This window comes from Chanodichthys erythropterus, chromosome 19 (genome assembly GCF_024489055.1).
Source record: "Chanodichthys erythropterus isolate Z2021 chromosome 19, ASM2448905v1, whole genome shotgun sequence".
Lineage (NCBI taxonomy): Eukaryota > Metazoa > Chordata > Actinopteri > Cypriniformes > Xenocyprididae > Chanodichthys > Chanodichthys erythropterus.
The window spans coordinates 18492364-18506561 of record NC_090239.1 but is presented as its reverse complement, the minus strand read 5'-3'; the positions used below and the strand labels follow the sequence as shown (position 1 = coordinate 18506561).

Here is a 14198-nt window from a genome sequence, read left to right as displayed (position 1 = left end):
GCTCACTGAAAGTGACCCTCCAATTCACAGGATTTCTTGTTTTATTGTAAATACAAACACCAGAAACTGTGGAAAAAAAATGAAAATTGAATCCAAGCAGAAACACCAAAGAGAGAGAAAAGTGCAGAAAAAGGTGTTCAGCCATTAAGCCAGCTGTCCTGACATTTGGTGTAGTCACAGATCTCATCTGGTTTGAACCACAGGTTGATCTCAGCGTTGGCACTTTCGACAGAATCACTGCCGTGAATGATGTTCCTGAAGCGAAAGCAATTTAATATTAGCAAAGACTACTGCAGGTAAATAAATTAAAGTGATGCATCCTAGTTAGTGGTCAAGATGTTTGTAATGTTTTTAAAGTCTCATGCTCACCAAGGCTACATTTATTTGATCGAAAACACAGTAAAAACTAATATTGTTTAAAAGATTTTAAAATATAATTTATTCCTGTGATGGCAAAGCTGAATTTTCAGCAGTCATTATGAGGACTCGCTATGGAATCGATACAAAAAAAACCTGTTCATATCACTGTGTATCAAATGCAGAGGAAGCATCCAGAGCTGAAATTCAGATATGGTAATAGGCGTTTCTTTTCCGACACGCGCTGTAAGCGGTAGACCAATCACAACAGTCTCGGCCATCTGACCAATCAGAGCGGAGTAGGCTCTTGGAAAGGAGGGGTATAGAGAGACTGATGCTGAGTCCCAATTCGCATACTATGCGTCCTAAATAGTATTCGAAAAAGAATTAGTATGTCCCAAATCGTAGTATGTTGAAATGAGTAGTCCAAAGATACCCGGATGGTATACTTTTTCCGGTTAGAATTCGAAGTGCAGATCCGTGCACACTTCTAATGGCTAATATTGGCCATAACACATTGCGCTGTGGACGAGGATTCGATTAGAACTACAAATACGAATAAAAAGTGTTTAAAAACTACAAACATGACGGACGTGCGAGGTACGACGGTTAAGATAAAGGGGCTTGAATGATTAATAAGCAGTGTCTAACCTGACAAAAAGATATTTATTAAATGTTATCCACATTATATTTCATCTGCAACAGCATTGTGAACTTTTATAACGATGTGTTTGGTCATTAACTTTTAAATGCATCATTATGCAAAGATGAGGAGAGTTCTCTGCATGAAAGACCCATGACTGGCAGATCTACGTGTGACTACATTTCTCGCCGAAACGGTAGGAAAATAAATTTAATTCAATGTGGAGGATTTTAACTGTGACAAGATGATTGACAGGGTAGTTTAAACAGTTACAGGTTGAGTAACTAAGCAACAGAACGTCCGGTAAAGACGCAGTTATGACGAGGTAGTATGTCCCAAAATTTGCATACTCTTCTACTACACACTCAAAAGTATGTACTTTTTCTTTACAAAAACAGTACATACTTTTAGGACGTGGTATAAGTAGGCGAATTGGGACGCAGCATGAATCTTTGAACAAACCAAAATTAGGAACTTTTAAAGTCCCCCTGTGGTGAAAATCAAGGGCTGTATTCACAAAACTAGGCTAAAAGTAGCTCCTAACTTGCCGATTTAGGAGAAACTCTTAGAGCAAAAATGTAGGACTCCTAAAATTAGGACTGACACGCCCATTTTTTTTAAGTTTTTCACAAAGCATTTTAGCGCTAAAACTAGCTCCTAAGTCTGTGAAAAGTTAGGAGTAGTCAAGAGGACTCCTAAGTCTCTATGACACTGTACGCCATCGAGACAATAGCGACAGAGCCTTAGGTGCTGAACCTTTTCTTCATAAATGCAATACATTTTGATTTATAGATTTGAATCTACAATGAGGCGCCAAAAAAAAAAAATCTTTAACAAAAAAATTAATATTGTCTGATTACCTGTGGCAGTGGTTTTACAATTAACTGTATATACTAGTTTAATTAGTGACACTTAGCCTATTTTAAAACCTTTATGGCAACAATGGCAACATTTTATTTTGACTTTATTAAAAAATATTTATTTGAATAGGGCAACATTTGTATTTTAAAACCTTTATTTTTCATTCTACAATATTTCTATGATTAAATCGCTGACTCCTCCCCCATCAGCCAATCACTGTAGGCATACTCCATAGCAACGAGGTCAACTCCGCCCTTACTCTTAGCTTAAGACTTCTGTCTATTCCTTAGTAAAAGTTTGTCTCAGCAGCTTTGTGAATAGGTTTTAAGAGAAAACTCTTAGCTAAGAACTTTTACTGCTATTTAGGAGAACTCTTAGTGGTAAGATAAAATGTTTTGTGAATACGGCCCCAAGTTTTTAATGTTTATATGTCTATGTGGTGTTTTTAATATGCTTTAAGAAAAAACGTGCAAATTCATGAGTCAACACCATTGCTTAGTATTTTCTCTTTAAAACTGCAGTGATCTAAAGACAGTTTCAAAAACATGGTTTTGATGATGCATAGCAAAAGGCTAATTATATTAATAACCGTTATATGTCTGACCTTGTAAAAAGTGATGATATTATGCAGCGTTCACCTCCAAGTGAATGACCATGTGGATCTGAGTGGAGGCGGGGCTAATTATCATATTCATAGATCTGCGTATACTAAATGAAGCAGTTACATTCAAGCTATTTTAAGGCATTTAAAAATGACATTTTGGTGATCAAAGATGAGTTTTATGGGGTAAAATTATTGACTACAGGGTGACTATAAAACCAAGTTGTCAAAATGATATTTTAGACTACAGTATGAGATCTTACCGGACAACCTGAACGCAAAAGTCACCTCGGATAGTCCCAGGCTTGGAGTCAATGGGATTAGTCTCACCGAGCATTACTCTGCCGGTTTTTATAATGTTAAAACCCTCCCACACCTAAAAATATATTACAGAAATAACATTAGTACAGCCAATTTCATGAAATGTAGGAAGAATATTTATTAGCAATAAGGGAGAAACATTATTAAATTCAAAGTGCCCTAGAGCTGCACTGTGGGGAAAAATAAATATAAATAGGTTTACCATAGCAACCACAGGGCCAGAGGACATATAACTGACAAGCCCAGGGAAGAAAGGCCGATCCTTTAGGTCACCGTAGTGCTGTCTCAGAAGATCCTCATCGGCCTGCATTGAAGAGAAGCAAAAAAGACAGCTGCCTGTAAAGTTTTGTGAATTAAAGCTCCGTTAATCCCACATACCCCTTTGACCAAAACTTTTTTTGTGACAATCTTATTTTGGAGGTCATGTTTACTGTCACATGAGGATATATATAGCAGGTGAAACTCTGCAGACCACAAGGAACGAGTAATTGGTTTAACCTCTAAACAAGTGTGTGTCCGAGAGAGTTTAAGTTCCCTCACACTAAAAATAGAGTTTTTTACAATTACAGACAAGGGAAAATTTAAAATATATGTAACGTTTTTAATCAAATTTAATACAAATTGAACATTTAGAGAATCAAATTATACTGCAGTTCTAATACAATTATATACACTGCATTATATTAAACTGCATTAACTAGAAAATATAAATATTTAAATAGAATAATTGCTCCTATAACTTATTTTCAGTAGCATATTTATTTATTTGAGGGCATATTTTCTAGCCATGTAATATATATATAAGAATAGAGCTTTCTAAATAAAAAATAAATACATTTACTACTGATCTGAAGTATAGAAACCTATATAGATGTAATACAATTTTTAAACATTGTTCATTACAAAGCATAATATTTTAATATTATATGAAAATACATATATGCAATAATTCAATTATTGTTCCCATAAAATTTATTTTCAGTGGCATTTTTACTTCTTCAATTTTGCTATATATAATAAACAAAAAAGTAGCATCCTTCTGCTAGAAGATGCTGAAAAAACAGAACGTTGCTATGACAGCTACGCGGTGATGTAGGAGTTTTGACGCGAAATATATATATATATTTAGAAAAAAAAATAGAGATAAATAAATCTGTTGCATTTTTGTCACATTCGGATTGCACAATTCATTCACAAATAAGATTGTAGCGTTTTAAATGTAACCGCCATGTGTCAACACCAAATGAGTGTTCACCGCCTAACGTCTAACTTGGATGCACTCAGCAACTTGTTGGCTATTAAAAGGAAAGGTAAATCCAATATAAACTATTTAGATTAAAACTGTTAATTTAATTTACCTGGATTAACTTCATAGCAACTAACTTGAACCCTTTCTGCTCGAAACGCTTGATGATCTCTCCGACAAGTCCCCTCTGCACTCCATCAGGCTTGATGGCAATGAAAGTGCGCTCTTCATTTCCAGACATTAGGCTAAAATTTAAAAAATAATAATACCATTAAAACATACACAAAAAACAGTTGCAGACAGAATCACATTTAAACTTACGTCGTCCCAAATTTGGCACACTGGGCTGGAGGTGTGGATGGGGGTTTCGGTGATGAAACCCCTGAACCCATCACTACATTTCAAGTGGCAGGGCAAGATCTTTCTCTGTCTTAACCCTGTATCGACGGCTTATTTTAGTAGACTGACTGCTTAAACCGTGGCTAGTGATCTGATCTGATCGGATCGCTGTCCTCAAGCATCTTGTCCAAAGCATGTTATCTAACCACCTTTTCATGTTAAACTTTATTTAGCCAAATATCTCTGACACAATCTTATAGAAAACAATTAAGGCTGAAGTCATATTAAAATTCATTCGAATTTTTATTTCACTTCTATGAAACTATTATACAGGCGACTTATATTAGGCAAACTGTGGCATTCATGTTTGTTTAACAAGCTAAATTTAAAGTACCATTAAACCGATCTGCGCGTGAGCAGCTTACCACCTCAGCCTCGCCTTAATTCATTTGTAAGATTAAACTTTTGTCAAAATTGACAGTAACATGATAATAAAACACAGAGAAAATATTATTCTTACATTATTTGACGACAGTCCACGAGTCTGTAGTTGATTCCTCACGCGCGTGCTTTTACTAATCCATGATCATCTGCTGTAGCCTAAGTGTTTTATGGAGGTGGGCGGAGACTAATTCCAGTGCTCGCGCTTTAATCTATTAATCGATTTTTAATCTGTTGCGATGGAATCCAAAGTATGATACACAAAACATGTATCTCCTTAACAAATCTTGCTTGATTTTACTAAATTATTTTAATTATTATTAGACTGTTTTATCCCAACTGGGATCAAATTCTTCTATCACTTTAAAAATACAATTTCTATCAGTGTATCATTTCTTTTTATTGCCACCAACAACACATCTGTACCTTTAAAAAGTCTTAAATTAGGATAGATTGTAAATAAATATAGGGGATGTCACTTTTTACAGTGAATATTTCTCAGAGTACATTTACTGGCATTATTTTTAAATATTAATTTAACATAACATTTTTACATTTTAATAGTTTAAAATAATTTTAATGCATTGTAATAATAAAATTTAATAAACTACTGTTCCCTTTTTTGATTTCTCCTTTCTTCTTCATTTTCCCCCTTCTGTTTTGTTTGTATTCCCTCACCTGTAAGAGTATAATTCTGTATGCATCTCTTTTTATAAATGCATTAATAATGATATAAAAGATTGTCATTCAATGAATGTTTCATGTTTTTTTGTAGTGTACATTTAGTCTCATGTCAACACTATTTTTAATGGAGCTCTAATGAGTAACAGTAATTCTAAGATGTAATTGCATACCAAAATTCATTATGCAATCATTGAAAAACACATTAGAACATCATAAAACATCTGATTCGTTAAGTGCACCCAAAGCAATTTATCCACTGGGCACCAATTTAACAGCTCCAGTTAAGCCACAACATTATCATATACCGCACATGGCCATTATCTCCATCTGTAGGACATATTTCCCTGGTGGAAGTTTGATGGTGTAAGATTTGGGACACATTAGACCATCTGTACTGTTAAGAAATATGCATTAAATCTCTGCATCATATACTGTGTTAATCCTCACGGAATCATTGCACTGCAGTCATGTAACTTAGTTATATGCACTTCCATTTACTCTTTTCCACAGTTCCATTAAATGTTTTACACAACTGTCAGTTCTAATACATGCACAGTGTAGTGGCATTGGCTCATGTTCTTGTATTATTTGACCATTAGTAGAGTCCTTTGGCAACTAGTGAAGGCATGCGAGGCAGTTAAATTTCAGCCTTGTACAAGAGAGCCTGGACATTTGGATGATGGTAGTTCCTGCCAATTAAATGTTACAGTAGTTCTCAGTCCTATTAAATAGGCCCAAAGTAGTGTACCTGTACCACAATGACAATAAAATGAAAAGCAAGAGTGTGGAAAAGAGAGTTCATTGCTCATAAATGTACACTGAAAAATGTGAAACGACCCCATTATAAGTGCATTGTTATACTGGGCTAATCCAGTATCCTTTTTTGTCTAAAAGCAAATTACACTCCCAACAGAAAAAATTAATAGAAGCAATTTTGTCTAATTAAATAGTAATTAGCTTGACACCAAAGATCTGATGTGCACACATAGGCTACTGATACTTTACTGAATGCAGAAATTATTGTGGGTTTTATGAATTTTTCTTTTTCTTTTTTTTTTTTTGTTAGTGCATAACAGAAAATATGATGTTTAAGGTTGAACCACTGTAGTCACGTCAACTATTTTAACAATGTCTTTAATTCCTTTCTGGGCCTTGAAATTTGTTATGACATTTCTGTCTACAGGAAGGTCAGAAACCTCTCGGATTTCATCAAAGATATCTTAATTTGTGTTCCGAAGATGAACAAAGGTCTTACAGGTTTGGAACGACATGAAGGTGAGTAACTAATGACAGAAATTTCATTTATGATTCAAAATAAAATATGTTGATTAAGTATGGGTTGTGCTTTGTATGAATGTTTTTGCCTTTGGGAAAACATTATATATATATATATATTAAAATTTAGGTTTGAACCAAACAACATTTGGCCATTATGTTCTATTAGTTTCTGTTTTATGGACATTCAGTTTGTTTTCATTTGTCATGTGTCTTTGTTCAGATTCCTGTCACTCATCTGTATTTTGAGTCACCGTCATTATTAGTTCATATGCTTCAGCTGTGTTTGGTTAATTACCCTCATTTGTGTTTAGTACTTAAGTTGTTACTTATCCTGCTCTCCTCATCAGATCACTGTTATGCTATGTTGTTTTGGACTGCCTGTCTGGATTACTGTTAAATGGTGTTGTGTTGATAGCTATTCCTCTGTCTTTGTCTGTTTTACTACAAATTACTATTATTTTTTTTAAATTAGGTCCAAAGTAGTGCTGTGTACATGATACATGTAAGGAAAAAAGAAACCGAGAAGTAAAAACACAAAGGTTTATGTGTAGCATTAATCAATAATGTAGTGCTTTTCCATATGGATACAACCCTACCAAAGTTTTTGTGTACTCAGTCTTTTATCCAATGTCAAATATGACCCTGGCATGACAAGAACGATTGTTGATAAGCTCTGTCCAGTTTTAGCAATAATTCATGTTTGCATTCTCAACCCATCATACCTATTTGCAGTCAATGCAGTTTTGGCAACAGAGGGATTTATGGTGCTGACCCTGAGAAAAAGACAAGAAACAAACAACTCAAATGCCCCCAAACAACCTCAGTATGCCAAACACTCACACTGTGCAATGGTGGGGTAATCATACTAACCAAAAATTTTAGCAAACGTTGGGTCTTCACAAGTGTCATGCAACACCTGACATATAATCATAAGTAATATAAATGTGTGGTCACATTTACAGTTGTTCGGCAAATTTTCACAGGCATAATCCATGTCATTTCAATCCATGCAATATGGAGCGTCGTATCAGGGCCATATATTTACCCACACAGATTTCGTATCATTTTTTCAAATTTGCTTCGTTGACCAACAGAAAGCTGCTTGGTTTGACTTCTCTGTGTTCTGCTTTATACATCGATTCACACTGCTGACAAATTTAACTTTTTTGCCTGCAATAATTGCTAATGTATCCACACATTTACCTTTGTTTGATGAATTTTCACACACAAAATCCAGTAATTTCAATAGGAATCCACAAATTTCTCATGTGGGTGAAAGATTTCCTGATAGATAATTCAGCTTTTTGCCTGTGAAATTTCTCCTAAATTTTGCTAATGTGACCACATGCGGTCTTCTAGTTCATCATGTGTGTAGAATAAGTATTAACCACCAACTGAAGGGACATAACGGCCAGAGCTCTTATTTCCACAAATCCTTCCTTCTAACAGAATATGCACTTATCTGACTAAATGGATAAATAATCCTCTACTAATCTCTCCAACAGTACTAGATGGTTTCTATATCCATGCTCTATTTTTACCAGGGCTTAAAGTAAGGATTAATGAGGTAGCTGCCAAGTGGTAGTGTGAAGTACTGCCTCCTTAACTTTGATTTAAGTCACTCTAGATCTTGTCTTTTTTCCTTCAGCAGAAATGTTGCTCCCTTTTCAGTTTTAACTGTTTTAATACATATCACTTGTCTAAATACGTTTGTTGTGTACTTGGTATCAGAGCGTGTTATTTGTTAGGATACCTGATTTAATATGGCAGAATCTCAGTCAATCAGCACAAAAGCATTATGCAATGCTCATTGAGGCCTAACAGCTCTGGGGAGAAAGTGCAGGAAATATTAGCAAGTAAAAAGTCTATTGTAAATTACACAATTTTCTCTACTATCTATTCCATTTGCTTATAATCACATTTGTACTCCAGCAGCTTTATTCAGGTCACCTCATGTAATTGTAAATCACTGTGATTTTTTGGTGCTCTAATTTTCCGCATCATCTATTTGTCTGAGTTGTACCAAGCAGAGTGCATAGAACCAATAATAAGCAGGTATTCTTAGTGTTTGATTTCCTTTCATTAGTGAATTCATTAAATTATTATAGTTTTAAGACTAGGTCTGCTCCAAAGTTAGAAGACAAACTAGAAAGTGAATGATTGCTGTTCTTGCTGGCTGGAAATTTCAGTATGACAATGTTGTAAACTAACCCTCAACACTTAAATACATTTGGGGAGTATAAAAACATAAGTGTGTGTAGCAGGGTTGCCAGATTTTCACAACAAAACCCTCCCAATTTCTACTCAAAGTTAGCACAAAACTTAGCCTCAGTTGTGTTTCAGGGTGGTCTCTCGGTAAAAAAATGTGTCCCAGGGGATAAAATATGGTAAATTTCTCATTCCAGGGGCTAAATATCATGTTATTTGGGGTCGCTTCAACCCGCTGACATGAAAAACAACTGTGTCAAATGATTCCAATTCCACGGGAAAACTGCGGCCATGACAACACTGGTGTATGGTGACTGGAAAAGGACATATTCAGTTCACTTATGGTGCTTTTCCATTGCGTGGAACAACTTGGCTCGGCTCGGTTTGGCATGGCTTGGCCCGCTTACTTTCGGTATGCTTTTCCACTGCAGTTTAGTACCGCTTCAAAGTGCGTGGGATTATAGACTGATCGTTATAGTTGCGCCGACTTTACTGTCGTGGATCCGCTCCTTGGCTACCAATGAGTCTGCACCTCATCTACTGACCACGATACAGCCGTCAAGTTCGTGCGACGGTCATTTAAAAAAAGTTGCACGGACAAATGATACTGCAGTGGCTGTTAGTGACTATTTAAATAGCGAGTTTAGTGTCTCGTCTTTCAAATCCAATGACGCTGATAGTGACAATTCTCTCTGACTATTCAGTGATCTGCATTGTTTACACATCACATTTAGTATTGCTTCAGCATGCTTGGAACCTCAACCGAGGTGGTACTATTTAAGTGAGCTGTACCGTTCCACCGAGCCGTCCCATGCAGTGGAAAAGCACCAAAAAGTGATCCGTACCGAGCCGTACCGAACCGTACCATGCAGTGGAAAAGCGCCATTAGTTCCCTTTTGAGGGAACTTATATGCTGCGTCAGGTGCTGACACTATGGGGGACACGCCTTCATGGAACCCGGTGTCTGAGGCATGGGTACAACCACGCTAAACAATGGCAGACATAGTGCAATGACATCGCAAGGTGTGTTCCAGCATATAAGAAGCATGCCTGAGAACACATCATCAGTTTCTTTGTCTTCAGGAAGCAGCTTGTTTAAGTGCTGTGTGAAGATATCAAAAGTTGAGCAAAATAATGGCGAGCAGACAATTCAAAATAATAATAATAATTTGTTACATTTATATAGCACTTTTCTGGGTATTCAAAGCTCTTTACTTATGGAAGGAGGAATCTCCTTAACCACCACCAATGTCCTGCATCTACCTGGATGATGTGATGGCAGCCATGTTGGGCCATATTGCCATGAAGCAGGTGGAGAGGAGACAGAGTGATGAAGCCTGTATATGGGGATGATTAGGAGGCCATGATGGACAGAGTTTAATAGGCAAATTTGGCCAGGATGCCGGGATTACATCCTTACTCTTTTCGAAGGACATCATGGGATTTTTTTAATGACCACAGAAAGTCAGGACCTCGGAGTAACGTTTCAACTGAAGGATGGTGCTTTTTGACAGTATAGTGTCCCCATCACTATCCTGGGGCATTAAGACCCACACAGGGTGAGCACCCCCTGCTGGCCTCACTAACACCTCTTCCAGCAGCTACCTAGTTTTCCCAGGAAGTCTCCTATCCAGGTTCTAACCAGGCTCAGCCCTGCTTAGATTCGGTGGGCAACCAGTCTTGGGCTACAGGGTGATATGGCTGTTTCAAGCACTGTGTTCCTGTGTGCCCATGTTTCTTAACACCTGGCAATTGTCACAAGCTGAGTGTTATTTGTCTTGGGAGTGGAGCATGCATGTTCAGCCCTCGAGGGGGCTGGATGCATACATTGTGATGATTTCTCACTGAGAAAATGCCACTCCCAGCTTTTATGAGTGAAGAGAGTCAGGCCGCTGAGCCCCACGGCTCTGCCACATTTGCTGATGCAAGAGGCTACGATCATGGGAATCTCAGACGGAGCTTGTAGAGGAGCGTGAAGGGAGGTACCCTCGCCTCTCCCACTGGCTCCATTGTCTTTGCCGCTCAGCGGTTTCTTCCGCGGAAAGCGAGGACTTATTGCTCGTCTGTGATTCTGATATCCTGTAATAGATATGGTGTCAGTGGAAATGGATATATTAAATAGATCGACGCAGCAAACTGCTGAATACAATGTGCTGGTGAAACTTATGACTTGTGCCACAGCCAGACTGAGTTTAAACTAGCCCGGCTCAAAGTGTGAGACTGCTGAAGTTTGTTTAGATTAACAATATCTGCAGAGTCATAAGTGTGCAGCTCTAGTGAGCTTTCTCTTTCTCCCAGACCTGCACACTGAAGTGTCAGGTTCATGGAGACATCCACACTCTGCCTCTGAGGTCCATTTGGGTTTGAGTTATTCTATTGTAGCGGGACTGAGTGAGCAGGGTTATGGGTGGATAGGAATTTAGCAAATAACCTTTCCACAGGGACATCCTCATTACTGACTCCCATTTTGCCCTCTAAACCATGTCAGATGACTGGTAGATCTCTTCACACTACAGCAGTACTGCAAGCTTATCAGGCAGATCTGCACAAAGACCTGAATCAGGGGGAGGTTTTGTCTCTGAGGTGGTCTCTGAACTGCATATGGCCACAGATCTAGCTCTCCGTGCAACCAAGCAGATGGCCTGCATTATTGGCTGGTCCATGGCTACTGTGGTGGCGATGGAGAGGCATCTCTGGCTTAATTTGTCAGGGATCAAGGAGTCAGATAAAGCTGTCCTCCTTGATGCCCCTGTCTCACCCTGGAGGCTATTTGGCACTGCCACTGAAACAGTGGTGGACAGGTTTAGAGAGGCACCAATGCAGCTGGCTGCCTTTGGGAAGTATATCCCTCACCATGTTCAGGTGCATCCTAAGTCATCTATGCCCTTTCCAGGAACTTGTGGCTATTAGTAGGACTGGGGTGGTCTAAACTGAGGTTGGGCCCACTCCTCACCTCAAGAGTGAGCTGTAATGCTTACTATAGCCAGAGAAGCAGGCTGTTTTGGTTGCAAGGCCTGTTTGCCTGCTGACACGCTAGTGGCTCGGGGCTCAGGCCTCTGAGGTTTAGTACTTAGGTTGTTAGTTAGCAGCTGATGCAGCGTAGAAGTTCCCTCAAAAGGGAATGTTATGGGGTTACATGTAACCTGTTCCCTGATAAAGGGAATGAGATGCTGCTTAGCGCTGCCATTCTTAGGGCACGCCTGCACGTCTTCCTTCAGACATACGAATCTGATGACGTATTTTCAGATGCCCTTCTTATTCGCTCCACCTTTCAATGTCATTGCACCGTGTCGGCCTTTGAATGGCATGTTTGTGCACGTGCCTCATATTATATATTAAATATTATCACAGTCATATTTTCCATGTGTTTGTAGTCAAAATCCAGCTCTGACCGCATCGTGGGGAAAAAGCAAACACTTTTGTGTTCCTGTATTGAGGAAACGTACACTTACGACACGTGTCCAAGCACAAAGCTGTACAGGCAGAGGTGAACGAACAGCACTGAAGCTGAAACGGTCTTTTGTCACATTTGAATTCTCCACTTTAATGCGATTGGTGAACTGGTGATTTGCTGTTTTGAATGATTCATAGTCGATCGTTATACACAACAAACTTTGAGTTTCATGCTAACCCGCCATATAAGCGTTGCGCGGACTGGAAAATAACAGGCTGTGCAACTTTCTTTATAGGCTTATTTATTTGCTCTCTCCTATTAGCCTAATGACGTTGTTTTTGGTTTTATATAAAAAGTTACACATGTAGCTTTTAACTACAGCAACAAATTGTTCCAATAGCAACAGCTGCTCTAACACTTTCCGTGGAGAATATAGACAAAATGTATGCACGGCCATTATTATTATTATTATTATGTATTTTACCATGACTTTAACATTTTCTGATACCAGCATTTCCTTCTATCAATAAAATTATTTTAGCCAGTGATTATTCAGCCCGTAATTATTTTTCTAACCAGGTGACTTTTCTAATTTTCTTTTTTTTTTTTTCAAGGGCAATCATAAACCTACCCCCACGATTCGTTCCACTCAAGGCCACATGAGGGCGCTGTATAGACAGCGCAGTCATTCCAGACGGCTTCATTGCTCCATCCTCGGCCTGCCAAACACACATTATCGACAGAGCAATCTAGCTCTTGATGGATCCTCATTCAGCTGCCCTCCTGCGTGGATGAATTCGGCAGAACTGTAAATGAGGACTACCATATGGTTGGTAATTTACTGTGATTTACATATAAATTGATATAGTAAGAGAACTCCCATCCGTTCTCCCACTTGTTCTCCTGGCTCGTTTTAGTCCACTCGTCTCGAAGGGTACAAGTTTAGTCCTTCAGAAATCTTATCTTGTTATCTTCAGGTTGTAGTGCGTTAAACAATGGAACACGCGTCAAACTGTTGCGGAGATCGCTGAAACTAATATTTGAATCATTATAAACACTAATATATGATAATATTAGATTATAATGTTGTAATATTTATTTATACATGATGACGTATTTGGTTCACATTTCATTTATTATTTATTATCTCATTTCTCTTGTCCCAAACATTCTGTTTTAAACAATTCAAATCAATCAAAAGTATGATTGAAGTATGTTAAATAAACATAGAATATTTGATATAATAAACTATCAATACGTAAGAATATAATCTTTCTTTTTTTAATTTTAATTTTAATTTTTTTTTATTTGGTCATCAATGATCAACACCACTGAGATTATTTGTATATGGGACAGGTGGTATGGGACTCATTTATTTTCTAATTCTATATTTATTTTAATAGTTGCTGTGTGCCATGACCAGTATCAATCTGGTATCATTTGTTTTGTGTTTCAGGCTTTTTCATGCTTGCTGTTTGAAACTATAGTGACATTATGAAAGCGCACTTACCCTCTGTTTATGGAGCCTTGATGGACTGAGAAAGACATTACAACATTTCTGGTAAGCTATATAATAAAAGCTGCTTTAAGGTAAGCCTCCACTGTTAGCAAAAAAAGCGTAATGCTACGGTACGCAGAGAGGGAGACCAGAGGCCGTTTTTTTTTTTAAATGGATGTCAGTGGAGGAGAGGCTTTATTATGCTTAATAAACTGCTTTTGTGAGAAAACAGCTTGTAATTTAATGAATTGACAGCCTATTGGCTAATCTTCACAACGTCAAGGCTGTGATCAATGTGTTATCAAGGCACACGTGATCAAAGTTAGC

General features: G+C 37.8%; 1 protein-coding gene across 1 annotated transcript; it reads right to left on the bottom strand.

The window, feature by feature from the left end:
- Positions 1-123: 123 nt before the first annotated feature.
- nme2a (NME/NM23 nucleoside diphosphate kinase 2a) lies at positions 124-4362 on the bottom strand. The gene is made up of 4 exons (XM_067369335.1): positions 4142-4362; positions 2986-3087; positions 2726-2838; positions 124-255 (listed from the first exon to the last, which is right to left on the bottom strand). The coding sequence occupies exons 1-4, from the start codon at positions 4268-4270 to the stop codon at positions 138-140; spliced, it is 462 nt and encodes a 153-aa protein (XP_067225436.1). The 5' UTR covers positions 4271-4362; the 3' UTR covers positions 124-137.
- Between the last annotated feature and the right edge of the window lie 9836 nt (positions 4363-14198).

Coding starts and splice junctions, on each gene's coding strand:
- nme2a (XM_067369335.1), bottom strand. CDS start 4,270: ATGTCTGGAAATGAAGAGCGCACTTTCATTGCCATCAAGCCTGATGGA. Junction 3,088..4,141: donor TTGCTATGAAGTTAATCCAG/GTAAATTAAATT, acceptor TCTTCAATGCAG/GCCGATGAGGATCTTCTGAG. Junction 2,839..2,985: donor CTGGCCCTGTGGTTGCTATG/GTAAACCTATTT, acceptor ATATATTTTTAG/GTGTGGGAGGGTTTTAACAT.